This window comes from Papio anubis, chromosome 16, assembly GCF_008728515.1.
Source record: "Papio anubis isolate 15944 chromosome 16, Panubis1.0, whole genome shotgun sequence".
Taxonomy (NCBI): Eukaryota; Metazoa; Chordata; class Mammalia; order Primates; family Cercopithecidae; genus Papio; species Papio anubis.
This window is the reverse complement of record NC_044991.1, coordinates 21602236-21617180: the sequence shown is the minus strand read 5'-3', so window position 1 is coordinate 21617180 and position 14945 is coordinate 21602236. Positions and strand designations below refer to the sequence as shown.

At 42.9% G+C, this 14945-nt stretch overlaps 1 protein-coding gene across 3 annotated transcripts in view; it reads left to right on the top strand.

Moving 5' to 3' along the window:
- KREMEN1 (kringle containing transmembrane protein 1) overlaps window positions 1–14945 on the top strand; it is a 72313-nt gene that overhangs the window by 35921 nt on the left and 21447 nt on the right. For all 3 annotated transcript variants that reach the window (XM_021921429.2, XM_009217002.4, XM_017945204.3), the window contains exon 4: window positions 12858–12982. In XM_021921429.2, the coding sequence (XP_021777121.2) occupies window positions 12858–12982 (125 nt within the window). The remainder of the gene's footprint in view (window positions 1–12857; window positions 12983–14945) is intronic.

The window sequence follows — 14945 nt, the reverse complement described above, 5'->3', positions numbered from 1 at the left end:
CTCAAAAGACAAAATTCTTTCTTGATGCCATGAAGTCTTATCTCTTCCTCTCTTCCCATAAGAGACAACACAAGCTGGTGCAAAGATGGAAAGAATGTGGACATCTGAGTCACACCCAGTTAGGTTTGAATCATTATCTGCTTACTAGCTTTAGGCACAATGACTCTCAGTTGTGCCTGGGTTTCCTCATCGGTGCCTTCCAGGGTTTTTTTTGAAGATTAAATGAATAAAATGCATGCTACCCTAAGTCCTAGCACATATCAGGTAGACATGAAAGTACCAGCAGGTATTGTGATGGTATGCTTTCCCCAAGAATGGACTGCCGTTAGTATGTTTCTGCCATCTGATTCCTAGAATATGTTATTCATAACCTGCATTTTATTTCTGCCCATCCCTTTTTTATCTAACTGACCATAGGTCTTAGTACCAGGCATCAGCTGCTGCAGTGACTGTTCCCTGTGGCCTGCTGCAGCACTGAACTCAGCGAACACAAGAGACCCCACGTTTGTTTGTTTGTTTGTTGTTTGTTTGTGACAGGGTCTTGCTCTGTTGCCCAGGCTGGAGTGCAGTGGCATGATCATGGATCACTGCAGACTTGACCTCCCAGACTCAAGCGATTCTCCCACCTCAGTGTCCCAAGTAGCTGGGACAACAGGCACACACTACTATGCCGGCAAATATTTTTACTTTTTTAGAGATGGAGTCTTGCTATGCTGCCCAGGCTGGTCTCAAACTCCTGGGCTCTAGCAATCCTCCCACCTTGGCCTCCCAGAGTACTAGGATTATAGGTGTGAGCCACTCTGCCTGGTTCTCACGTTTGTTCCTGCAATGCAGTTTTATGGTTTCAGATCTGGCATGTACTCAGTTATTTTTTGGTTTTTGCCAGTGGGTATTATTTAATTTTCCATTAAAAAAATACAGACTTTCTGAACCAAATGGATATTGGTACAGTGACAGATACAAATGTTCTAAAGCACAGTTGTGTAAAGCACACTAGGGACTTAAAAATGAAAACTCATTCAAATTGATAGAGATGACTTTACTGAAAATCTTTATACCAGCACTTGCCTATAAAGAAGAAATTGCCCCTCAATCTTATGATGTAATTGGGAATCTGAGTTATAAACCTAAGAGAAAATTGCAGACCAGCACACCAATTATATAAATAAGTGTTGAATTATGAGGTAGAGTGTTTTGAGTTTTTGAAGACAAGAGGACTCAGTAAAGATTGCAGAAATTGGAAGAAAGGTGGCTGGTGGCTGAATGGGTCAGGGAACAGCAGGACAGAAGCTTGGAGGAAGCATAGAATTGATGTGTGTGTGGGTTGGGATCCAGGCTTCCTGAGTAGAGGAGTGGACAAAAAGGAACCAGGTCACACCTGGAAAGCAAGAGTTGATTAGATGGGACAGATATGCTGAAAGCCCTTGTTTAGGAAGAAAAGCAAGCCCAATGTCATTTACAGGATGGATCAAAGGAAGAAAGTTTGGGGAAGAGAGGATGGATGTAGATTTCTAAACTCAGGGGATAAGGGCCTGGGCTATGATGGCAGCAGTGAGACAAGACAGGAAGGATTAAGTCCAAGAGGCACTTAGGAAGAAGACAGAGCTTGTTGACAAGTGGAATATGCAAGGGATAAAAGAGCAGGAAGAAGTTCCTTGCCTGGGATATTTGTGGTGTCCCTGAAAAAAAAAGTCCAAGTCAACAAACGAGCTTTTCTTCCCAGGGACACAGCAGTTATCATTCCTCTTGAACTTGGACTGACCTTTTACCAAGTAATGTGTACTAGTTGTTTATTGCTGTGTAATGAGCCATCCCCAGCCCTAGTGACTTAAGCACCAACAGTTTATCATTTCTCCCAGTTCTCTGGGTCGACTTGAGTTTCAGCTGAGTGGTTCTTCTGCTACTGTCACCTGGACTCAGTGAGGTGCCTGCATGCAACTGGGAGCTCTGCTGGCATTCAAGGTGGCTTCAGACCTCTATCCAGTGACTTCTCTCAACAGCACGGTATTCAGACTTCTTATACGGTGGCTGGCTTCCAAGACAGAAGCAGCAGAAGCTGCCATTCCTCTTAAGGCATGAACTCAGAAGTCTACCACATTCTATGGATCAAAGCAAGTTGCAAGGCCCGATTTAAGAAGTGGGGAAATCTATTAAAGTGGGAGCAACCAGATGTACAGGGAGGGGAGAAATTACTAGAGCCTCTTTTGACTCTTTATCACATTAACTCACCAGAAACTAAGTTTCAGAGAAGGAACTCCCACCACGAGGGAACTACTGCTGTGACAGATCCTGGCCTTACAGGATCAGGATCTTTAGGAACTCTTACTACCTCCCCCAAGGACAGAATTTCACAGAGGAAGAAAAAGCTGTGCTTATTTATTTATTTGGGGGTGTTGCTGTAAGACTCAGGGGCACAAGTAAGACTGTTTGAAGGATCAGAGTGACTGAAAAGGAAGTTTATGTTTAGAAATAGTTATAGAGGTAGGGGCCATATTGTGAGGAGTAGGACCAAGATGGCAGCTGTCAGATTTCGAACGGAGTTGCAGATGAACGGCGCGGGGTGCAATGAGCTATGGTCACAGGTCTGAGGGTGTGGATGAATCCACACTTAACCTGTTGATGCTCTGAAAGAAGTAGGATACCAGCTGCTGCCTCAGATGTACATAGTTTTTCTTTCCATGGAGGGGAGAAATCAGCTACTGAGGCACCAGTGTGGGGTCCTTGAGGCAGAAGATGGTATTGACACAGGGTTAAATGACATTTAAAATCAGCAGAGAAGCACTTTGGGAGGCTGAGGCAGGAGGATCACTTGAGGCCACAAGTTTGAGACCAGTCTGGGCAACATAGTGAGACCCCATCTCTACAAGATACACAAATAATTATCCAGCCATGGTAGTACACACTGGTAGTCCCAGCTACTCGGGAGGCTGAGATGGGAGGATCACTTGAGCTCAGGAGTTCAAGGCTGCAGTGAGTATGATTGCATCACTGTGCTTCCGCCTGGGCAACAGAGTGAGACCCTGTCTCTATTTAAAAAAAAAAAAATCAGCAGAGGAGTTACATCATTTCTGAAAAGGCAGATTTTACTTAGAAAAAAAAAAGGAGTTCTGCAGAGCCTTGGAAAGAGTTTTTTTTTGTTTTTGTTTTTTGTTTTGTTGAGACGGAGTCTCACTCTGTCGCCCAGGCTGGAGTGCAGTGGCGCGATCTTGGCTCACTGCAAGCTCCACCTCCCAGGTTCACGCCATTCTCCTGCCTCAGCCACCTGAGTAGCTGGGACTACAGGCGCCTGCCACCTCACCCAGCTATTTTTTTTGTACTTTTAGTAGAAACAGGGTTTCACCGTGTTAGCTAGGATGGTCTCGATCTCCTGACCACTCGTGATCCACCTGCCTCAGCCTCCCAAAGTGCTGGAATTACAGGCGTGAGCCACCGCGCCCGGCCTTGGAAAGAGTTTTTTAAAGACATAGGACAAGAACTTAGCATCTGGTTTCTTAAAGCAAATATCCCAGATCTGGTCAGAGCAGTGGAATAGAAAACATAATAATAGTCAGGGCTGCTTCTTGGTGAATTACCAGCTGAAGATTTGGATTCAAACAGCCTTTGCTGTGATGGGTATGCCTTCTGTCTTTGATAGGAATGATTTGGCTACCAGGACTAGAACTCACTCAAGCTAACTTGAGCAAAAGAAATCTATTCGAAGACCATTGGGATGCATCACAGAACCCAACCCCTGTGTCCCAAGAAATTATAAAGAAAGCAGGCACTTTCACTGTCTCTCTCAGTGGCCACTTCATCTCCCATGTCTGCCTCTCAGCTTGTTATCCATCCTTTTTCCTCTTCGTGGACCAGCAGAATTGGCTCACTCATCCACTCACATGGCCCAAACTTGAGTTTGGTTGCCTCAACTCCTACTTGACAGATCCCTACAATTTCAATGCCTGCATTCACTGAGCAGATCCCAATTCCAGCTTCCTAAGAAAGAGAATCTGGTGGCCCCACAGTGAGGCAGCTGTGGCCAGAGGATGGAGCCCTTTGTCTTGTCCCCAACCAGCAGCAGTTATGGGAGCAGAGACTCTGAGAAGGTGCTGTGGGTAATAGGTGGTTCTCAAAGAATGGCTGTCAGCCATGGAGGCCCCCATGGAGGGGTATGTAGCACCTTCACAATGAAGCCACAGTTATATTCAAATGTAACAATGTTTAGTGGGCCTGTCTGATTGCTTCCCAGTTGTTTCTTATGATAGTAAAAGAACTATAGTTCCTGGGTTAATGCGAATGGAGGACCATCTCTCTTTAACTCCTCTAAATTTTTTATCTTCAACATCTGAATGTTTGTAATTAATTTTCACGAGTTTTGAAACCTCAGCTATGATAAACAAGGGGTCCATTTGTATGTGAAGATAATTTTTTTAAAATTGAAAGTGATGAAGCCTCTTTGGTAAGAGGAAAAATGCATGACCAAGCCACAAGGACTTCAAAGTAAGCTTGAAATGAAAAAGGAATTTGAAGACAAATATCCTTTTTCAAATTGGCTTTTCCTCCCTGCTTCTGGGAAGCACTAAGGGTGGAACACGATCTAGAAATCCACTCAGTTGAGTAGTAATGCTTTTGAAGCAACATGACGTGTCTTCTCTGACTAGACTTCGAGCCACACTTTCCAGGACAAGTCAGAGGGCAGTGGCCCCCTCAGAGGCTGACTGGGACCGCAGAGGCTTCCCTCATGGGGCACAGAGTGTTGAGGGACTAATGTGTTTGAGAATTCAGTCTTGAATCTCAGGGAGTCATTTTCACTTACTTACCCAGACTGGTCCTATAAGAAAAGGGGTCAGAGACATGGAAAAAAACAAAAAAAAAACACCCATGGAATGGGAGTCTGCAACCCTGGAGCTTACCCCGACTCTCCAGTTCTGCCTTGTGTGTCCCCTTTCAAGTCCTTTAACCTTGCTAGACTGGTTTTCTTCTTTGTGCTACAGGAATATCATCTGTCCTGCCTCCCTGATGAAAGGGCTAGGGCTTCCTGTGAGCTGACTTATGTGAAAATGCACTGTATGCTATACAGATGTAAGAGATTAATATTTTAATATCCGGAATCAAACCGTTTTCTGAGGTGGCTGCCTTTGATTTTTGTCTTTTAAATCAGCCTATTTTATTTTTCTATGACTCAGCAAGTTGTTCTTGTTTGTGTGGTGAATGATGAAAGTCTTATTGTATATAATGATAATAAACACTATTTATTCAGCACATTCTATTCTGCTAGGCCTTGTGGTATTTACTTTATTTACATTATCTCATTTTATTTCTCACAAGAACACTTTGAGGTCCGTATTGATTCTCATTCCGCTGTTGATGAACTAAGCTGAGAAAGGCTGTGATGGAGAGGCCAGAATTTACCCTAGGGTTTGTCTCACTGTAAAAGACCACCTGCTCCTGGACACATGGTGGTGGCACTAGTGCCCTTCAGAACATTGCCAAGTCCTAGGAAGGGAGCAAGCAAAACCCACTCCTGAGCCACAATGTGGATGGCAGAAAGTGAGGGGCATAATGGCCCTCCCTCTTTTAGACGCTGCATCTTCTATTTTTCATACAGTTCTTATAAGCTCCACAGTTTTGTTCTAAGCCTAAGAAGCAGCAAATTAAGAAGAGGTTAAGCAAAGACTGCAGGCATTGACAGTAATAAGTGGATGCCCTCAAAGACCCCTTTTAGTTCTAATGTTCTGAGGTTGCAGCAGCCTTGACAGCAACTGTTTTAGATTGAATGTTTGTCTCCCCCTCCACCCCCACCATTCTTATGTTGAAGCCCTGACCCTGCAATGTGATGATATTTGGAGATGTGGTCCTTGGGGAGGTAATTAGGTTTAGATGAGGTCATGAGAGTGGGACTCCCATGATGGGAGTAGTGTCCTTATAAGGAGAGGAAGAGGGCTGGGTGCAGTGGCTCACGCCTGTAATCCCAGTTCTTTGGGAGGCCAAGTCAGGTGGATCACCTGAGGTAAGGAGTTCGAGACCAGCCTGGCCAACATGGTGTACCCCATCTCTACTAAAAATACAAAAAATTAGCTGGGCATGGTGGCAGATACCTGTAATCCCAGCTACTTGGAAGACTGAGGCCAGAGAATCACTTCAACCCAGGGGGTGGAGGTTGCAGTGAGCCAAGATTGCGCCATAGCACTCCAGCCTGGGCAACAAGAGCAAAACTCCATGTCAAAAGAAAAAAGGAAAGGAAAGGAAGAGAAACCGGAGCTCCATCTCCCTCTGCCATGTGAGGACACGGCAAGAAGGCTTTGGTCTGAAAGCCAGGAAGAGGGCCCTCATCAGGAACTGAAACTGCCAGTACCTTGACCTTAGACTTCTCAACCTCCAGAACCATGTCCATTGTTTAAGCCACCAGCCTATGGCATTTTGTTTAGCAGCCTGCGTTGACTGAGACAGCAACCAAGAGACAAATTAACTATTAAAGTCAGACACTAGAACATAAAAAAGCACACCAGTCTGGGGCCGTTTTGAAGTATATTTGATGACCTCAAGTTACCAAGAAAAATTTAAAGTAGACTAAACTTGTTACATTTGTTTAAGAAAGATCTAATACATGTTAGAAAAGTTTCATCCAAAATGATTAAGATAAAATGTTAAATTTTAAAGTTAAGCTTTCTGGAAAACTCAATTATCCAGAATGATGTTCCTGCATAGCCAAAGAAGACAGTGAGGAGAAAGGAGTCAAAACCAACTGTTCTCAGCTTTAAGTGGATGGTGTCATGCAGGTTGAGTCTGCTTTCCACTTTCACTGTACCTTGTTCATTCACTCTGCCCTTTATCCACTCTAATGGCATTCGCAGCAACCTGGATGGGATTGGAGACTATTATTCCAAGTGCGAAGTAACTCAGGAATAGAAAACCAAACACTGTATGTTCTCACTCATAAGTGTGAGCTAAGCTATGGATATGCAAAGGTGTAAGAATGACACAATGGACTTTGAGGACTCAGGGGGAAAAGGTGGGAATGGGGTGAGGAAAAAAGACTACAAATTGGGTGCAATGTATACTGCTCAAGTGATGGGTGCACCAAAATCTCACAAATCACCACTGAAGAACTTACTCATGTAACCAAACACCACCTGTTCCCCAATAACTTATGGAAAAAAAAAAAAAGAAGTACTGTTATCCACTCATTCCATGATTTCAGTGGGTGACACAGGAAGTGCTTGTTCATTCAGCATATAGTCCTAGATCACCTGCTTTGTGACTGGGACCACTCCAGGCCCTGGGAATACTGGGGTGTGTGGAAGATACAGTCCTGCCCTTAAGTTGTTCATAGTTAATTAGGTAGAGAGACAAGAAAACAGATGTTCAGAATGAAACTCAGCATAAACTGCTGTAGAACTACACAGCAGGGACACGTAACCCTCTTTCTTGTGGGGGATAGGGTGGGGAGGATGGGAGGGCCATGGGGCTTCCCAGGGGAAATGATGTTCAGGCTGAAATCTTAAGAAGGGAAGAATATTCTAAGCACAGGGAATAGCTTGGCAAAAACCCAGAGGCCAGAGAGCAAAGTCTAGTTGGGAAACTTGCAAATACACTACAATTTGGCCTCTGTATAGAATGTGAGCTGAAGGGTACAGAGGTCATGGTGGTGGGAGAGGGGAATGGGGAGCAGCACAGAGGGGAAGGGGGAGCAGCACAGGAGCTGCAGCAGTGTACCATGTGAGAAAGTTTGGACTTTATCCTGGGGGGCAACCAGAGAGCTTTGAGGGTTTGGGGAAGGGCTCCACTTACCTCACCAGCTGCTGCTGCTTTTCTCTTTCTCTGCCACCAGTCACGCTCACTTCTTGTAGTTCCTGCCAAGGCCACAATCTTTCTTGCTTCAGGCCTTTGCACTTCTGTCTGGAATGTACTACAAAGATTATTCTGTTGCAGTTTGCTAACTAGATTAGAGTAGGGTAAGCCTAGAAATGGAGATAGAATAAGAGTCTGATGCAGTGGTCTAAGTGAAAGGAGATGGTGATCCAAACTGGGGAAGTGGGAGCATGAGCAGAGAGGCAAGGGCAGATGTATGTGATATTGTAGGCGGTAGAATTGACAGTGTCACAATTGACAAGTGATTGCCTTTGGGGGCAAGTTTGATACCTTAGGCCACTGATGTTCAAATGGGTTAGAAGGGCAGCAGGCTGTGGTCTGATTCCCAGTGATCTACCTCGTGGTGTGTTTCAAGACCTCACTGTCCTATTGAAACATGAACCACCTGGATTTGTTCAACAAATTAATAAAGCTTAGAGGTTCCAGCTGCGTTAATGCAAGCCATGACCTTGTTTATGTCTAACCTTAACATTTATGATTATATGCCTTAGGCTCTCTGTAAACTAATACATAATAACATGCTTACTTGTAAGCATAATGGAATAAATGAGACAAAAATCAGAGTAAATGACCAAGATGATCATCATCAAGTAGCTCTTATTAAGAACCATTAAATGCCTGGCTCAGGTTTCCACGCGCAAGGTCCCTTTAACAAACTCGGTTTATATCATATGCTCTTGACTAGAGAAGCTTGACTCACTGCAGTTGTTTAAACCCTAAAACCCAGACATTTCCAAGCTAGGGCCCCCCGCCCCCACCACTGGACTCCTACTGCATAGAGCTTTTCTGTTTACATTTGCTACTATAGAGATTTAGTTTGTTTCCGAAGGATGCATTTTAACTTTTGTGTGGTGAGCCACATTTGTTATATTTGAACCATGTGTGACGCAAGGGAGAAAGGTAACCACTTGGCTTAGAGGGGGAAGGGTGAGTCTTTGGGTTAAGAGAGGTACTTCCTGACAACTTAAAATGAGCTGGTTAGATGGTGAAATACATTAAAATATATGTGTGTCTGTGTGTACATGCACACATATGCATGAATATATTTTTATATGCCCAACAGACTAATGTGGATATAAAGCTTATTAAACTGGACCATACTGTTTTCCAGTCTGAAACATAAAGGAAAAAAATGCTATCTAAGTGTCTATATGGCTGTCACTTTGGAATTGTATAATACATAACTCTCAGCTGACCTAGAAGTGCTTCTGAGACCAGGCCTCATTGGTGTTTTGTTGTATCTTCAGTTGTATAAACCATGGGGAACAAATGGAGAAAGGGAAAGGACTTCAGCTGATAGCGGAGTGATTCATAAATCAGTCTCATAGATGGAAAACTAAGGTCCACAGAGATTCATTGTCCATGACCCATGATGAATTAATTTTTTTATTCAATAAAGCTATATTTAGTATTATAAGTATTATAGTATTATAAGGTATATTAATTATCTATTACTGCATAACAAATTACCTTAAAACTTGGTGGCTTAAACAACACACATTCATTATCTCATGCATTCTGTGGGTCAGGAAATCCAGGGTATGACTTAGCAAGATCCTGCTTCAAGGTCTCTCACAAAGCTGCAATCCAGGTGTCTACCAGAGCTGGAGTCTCATCTGAAGGCTCAACTGAGGAAAGATCCACTTTCAACCTCACACAGTTGTTGGTAGGATTTAGTTATTTGCAGACCATTGGGTGAAATTCTTTTTCTTGCTGGATGTTGGCTGAAGTCCACCCTCAGTTCCTTACCACACAGCCTCTGACATGGCATATTGCTTCATAGAAATATACAAAGCGAGAAAACAATAGAGAGTCTGCAAGCAAGATGAAGTCATAATCTTTTGTAACCTAATCCCAGAAGTGTCATCCCCATCAACTTTGCCACATTCTACTTGTCAAAAGCATGTCAGCAGTCCAGCTCACACTCAGCGGGAGGAGATTCTCCAAGGACATGAATACCAGGAAGTGGGGATCTGTCTTAGGCAGTTTGGGCTGCTGTAACAAAATACCATAGAGTGGGTGACTTCAACTACAGACACTGATTTCTCACAGTTCAAGGGGCTAGGAAGTCCAAGGTCAAAGTGCTGGCGACTCAGTGCCTGGTGAGGCCTCTCTTCCTAGTTTGCTGAGGGGGCTCTGGTCTCTTCCTCATATAAGGGCAGTGATTCCATCATGGGGACTCAGCCGTCATAACCTCATCTAAACCTAATTACCTCCCAAAGGCTTCACCTCCAAATACCTTCATATTGGGAACTCAGGCTTCAATATATTAATTTTAGGGAGTAATAGGGGGAAAAAACCTTTTCCCATACATTCATAAACTTCTTTTCTGACACCAGATGTATGGATTTGACTCAAACCAGCCAATTCTCCAAGTTTCCAGACACCACCTGGGGGTCCTACAATTAAGTTATGGCACTACCTAACTCAGTCCCACAAGATTGCCCCCCACTTCAGATGCCAATTGCAAGGAGTGGGTCCCAACTTGGCTACAAATTGGGGATTCCCACAACCCTCTCCTTTGGTTTGATAATTTGCTGTAACAGCTCCCAGAACTCAGGGAAACACTTAGACTTACCAGTTTATTATAAAGGACATAGGTGTGGCTAAGCATGGTGGCTTACACCTGTAATCCCAGCACTTTGGGAGGCTGAGGCAGGAGGATCGCTTGAGCCTAGGAGTTCAAGACCAGCCTGAGCAACATAGTGAGACCCCATCTCAATTCAATAATTAAAAAAATAAAACTAAAAGGCTATAGGTGAACTGCAGATGAAGAGATACATAGGGTGAGGTCAGGAAGGATCCTGTACACAGGAGCTTCTGTTCTTGTGGAGTTTGCCATACCTGGCACAGATATGTATTCACCAACCCAGAAGCTCTCCAAATGGCATCTTTTAGGAATTTTAATGATGGCTTCATTACATAGGCATGATTGATTATTAACTCAATGTCTAGGCTCTCTCTCCTCCGGATGTGGGGCTGTGGGACTGAAAGTTCCAAGCTTCTAATCGTGGCTTGGTCGTTCTTGTGACCAACCCCCATCCTGAAGCTATCTAGGAACCTACCAAGAGTTGTCTCATTAGAACAAAAGATGCTCTGGTCACCTAGAAAATTCCCAGAGAATTGCTCTGTGCCGGGGCAGAGACCAAGTGTCACAGGGGTATGCAAACATTGAGTGCATAGCAGAATCATTGAGGTCCATCTTTGTAAGCTGTCTACAAGAGTTGGTACATATATCTAGCTTTCTTGTTCTCAGCTACAGCTTTTTCTACTAGACCAAACCATCTGATGTGTGGCTATGAAACACTAATATGCTCAGTGTGGTGGGCTGAAGAATGGCCCTCCAAAGATATTCATGATCTAATCCCTAGAATCTGTCAGTACGTTACCTTAGATGGCATAGGAAATTTTGCAGATATGATGAAAGATTTTGTAATAGATTATCCAGGTGGGACCAATGTAATCACAGGGTCCTTAGGCAGGAGGATCTGAGTCAGAAAAGATGATGTGACAATGTAAACAGAGGGAGGAAGGAGAGGTGATGAGGGAAACAGAGGGGAGGAAGGAGAGTGCTAGCGGGGAAACACAGGGCGACCGTCAATCAATCCGTGCGGGCGCGTCGAAAGACGTCAGGCGCGTCGGCAAATCCGGGCGCATCTTTCGCTTCGCGTCAGCCAGAAATAATGGCGATCAATCAATAAAGATCAGGCGAAATCGACATCAGGCGCATCAAGCAGCAAAACGCGCAATCAATCGGCGGCGTCAACCAAAGGCAACATCGCTTGCCGGCGTCATCAGCAGATCAATCAACCAAAGGCAGTTTTCAATCAAAGGATCTTGAACAGTCAGCCAGCATCCGGATTAAGGTGAAGTAATCGATAGAGGAGGAGGAAGAGGTAATCGACAAAGGAAAGGAAGGTAATCGGCATTTCCCTAGAAGGGAAGGTGATGGTCGAGGAACAGAGGAAAGGAGAGGTGCTGACAGGAAGCGGAAGGGAGGTCTGCTTTCGTAGAGGAGGAGGAGAGGTGCTGAAATGAAAACAAGGATGGAGTCGTGTGGCAAACCGACATATGGGCAGCTGCTAGGAGGTTAAAACAAAGTCGTTCTCCGCCGAAACCTCGGGAAGAACAAGCTGCCTGCCAGCGAGTTAGATCATGCCAGTAATTGACCTCAGAACAATTATGTTATTTTAAGCCACTAGGTTTGTGGTAATTTGTCCCAGCAGCAATAAGAAACTAATATAGCCGGGTGCGGTGGCTCACGCCTATAATCCTGGCACTTTGGGAGGCCAAGGCAGGTGGATCACGAGGTCAGGAGATCGAGACCACCCTGGCTAACACGGTGAAACCCCGTCTCTACTAAAAAATACAAAAAATTAGCCGGGTGAGGTGGCAGGCGCCTGTAGTCCCAGCTACTCAGGAGGCTGAGACAGAAGAATGGCTTGAACCCAGGAGGCGGAGCTTGCAGTGAGCCGAGATCACGCCACTGCACTCCAGCCTGGGTGACAAAGTGAGACTCCGTCTCAAAAAAAAAAAAAAAAAGAAACTAATATATTCACCAAAAGTCCTTGAGGAATCCCATTTGTAGAATTTTTGAAGGAATTAGGAGCTTACATAGAAGGTATAGGATAGTGGGCTTCTGAGGGCTTTTCCTGCCCTCTGGTAACTCTGAAACATAATTTACATTATTGGAGTCTTTCTGTTTTTAGGAAATTGTTCCTAGTTTTCTTCAATACTAAATCCTATCAATATGAAACAGTTTTTTTAAAAAATATATTTGGTTAGTTAAAGGTAGACCTAGGTCTCACATACTCTTCAAAATAAAACAAAAACATGATATTTAGCAGATGACACTAAAGCTTCCATTTTCAAAGCTGGTTGCTTGTTTATTTGTACCTCAGGAGTGGAAATACTGGCTGAGATGAAAGTACCTGGCACAAATCGCTTTTCCTCCTTGGTGTTTCACAGCCAGATGTTGTGAAATTCTTTTGTTTTTCTTTTTTCTCTAGTGCCTGGAAACCTTGGCTGCTACAAGGATCATGGAAACCCACCTCCTCTAACTGGCACCAGTAAAACGTCCAACAAACTCACCATACAAACTTGCATCAGTTTTTGTCGGAGTCAGAGGTTCAAGGTGATGACTCTGTGGCTATGTAACTATAGAAAAATGTAAAGATGTAAATGCATTTTGCTCAGATAACTTAAAAATAAGTGCTAAGTAAAATAAGCCAGACACAAAAGGCCACCTATTATATGATTCCACTTATATGAATCATCTAGAATAGGCAAATCCATAGAGATAGAAAGTAGGTTAGTGGTTGCCAGAGGGTGGGAGGCGGGAGGAGTTGGTACTAACTGCTAATCAACACAGAGTTTCTTTTCTGGGTTATGAATGTTCTGGAATTAGATGGCAGTGACTGCACAACACAGTGACTATATCAATCACCACTGAAACATACACTGAAACAGTGAATGTTATGTTATGTGAATTACATTTCAGTTTTTAAAAAAACCTAAAATAACTAAACTTCTAGAAAAATAAACAGAAAATCCTAAAATATTGGGTTAGACAAGGATTTCTAAATTGGACACAAAAACTAATCATTTAAAAAAGTATGGTAAATTGAAGTTATCAGTATTAAAATATTATCTTCAAAAAATAGAGTTAAGAATATGAAAGGCAGGCCACAGACTAGGAGAAAGTAGTTGTTAAATATATATCTGATAAAGGACTTGTATATATATATATATATAAAGAACTCTTATAGCTCAATAAGATGACAACTTGATTTTGAAAATTAGCAAAAAATTTGAAGAGACATTTTATCCCCCCAAAATACATAAATGACCAATAAACATATGAAAAGATGCTCAGCATCACCAGTTGTCAGGGAAATACAAATTAAAACCACAGTGAGATACCACTGCACACAACTTCAGGATGTCTGAAGTTAATACTGAACATACTAAGAATTGATAAGGATGTGGAGCAACTGAAACTCTCATAGACTGCTAGCAAGAATGTAAAATGCTACAGCTTCTTTGAAGAAAGATCTTAAATTTTCTTTCAAAGTTAAATATGCACACCTTAAAACTCAGCAATATCACACCTGGATAGTTACCCAAGATAAATGAAAACCTGTGTTCACACAAAGACTTATACATGAATGTTTATAGCAGCATTATTCATAATAGCTCCAAACTGTAAATAGTCTAAATGTCCATTAACTGATGAATGGAGAAACAAAGCACAGTATATCCATACATACTGTGGAATACCACTCAGCAATAAAAAGAAGAGACATATTAAGACATACTGGCCAGGTGCAGGGGCTCATGGCTGTAATCTCAGCACTTTGGGAAGCCGAGGTGGGTGGATCACGAGGTCAGGAGTTCAAGACCAACCTGACCAACATGGTGAAACCCTGTCTCTACTAAAAATACAAAAATTAGCCGGGCATGGTAGTGCATGCCTATAATTCCAGCTACTCAGGAGGCTGAGGCAGGAGAATCACTTGAACACAGGAGGCGGAGGTTGCTGTAGTGAGCCGAGATCACGCCACTGCACTCCAGCCTGGGCAACAGAGTGAGACTCTGTCTCAAAAAAAAAAATAAATAAATAAATAAGAGACATACTGTTATACACAACATGGATGAATTTCCTAAACAGTAGGCTAGTTGAAAGAACTTAAACACAAGACTACATACTGAACTCAAAATGGATCCCAGATCTAACAGTAAAATGTAAAACTATAAAACTTCTAGAAGAAGATATAAGAGAAAATCTTCATGACTTGAGTTTAGGCAAAAAGTTCTTACATGAGACACCAAAAGCATGACCAGTGATGAGAAGAAATTGGTACATTTTATTTTGGACTTCATAACAATTTAAAGATCTTGCTCTGTGAAAGATATTTTTAGGAGGATGAAAAGACAAGCTATATCCTGGGAGAAAATATTTGCAAATCACATATGTGACAAAGGACTTGTATCCATAATGTGTAAAATTAAAAAAAAAAAAAAAAAAGCCAAACAACTCAACAGTTAAAAAAACCAAACAAAGCAATTTAAAAATGGGCAAAAGACCTGAACAGAAG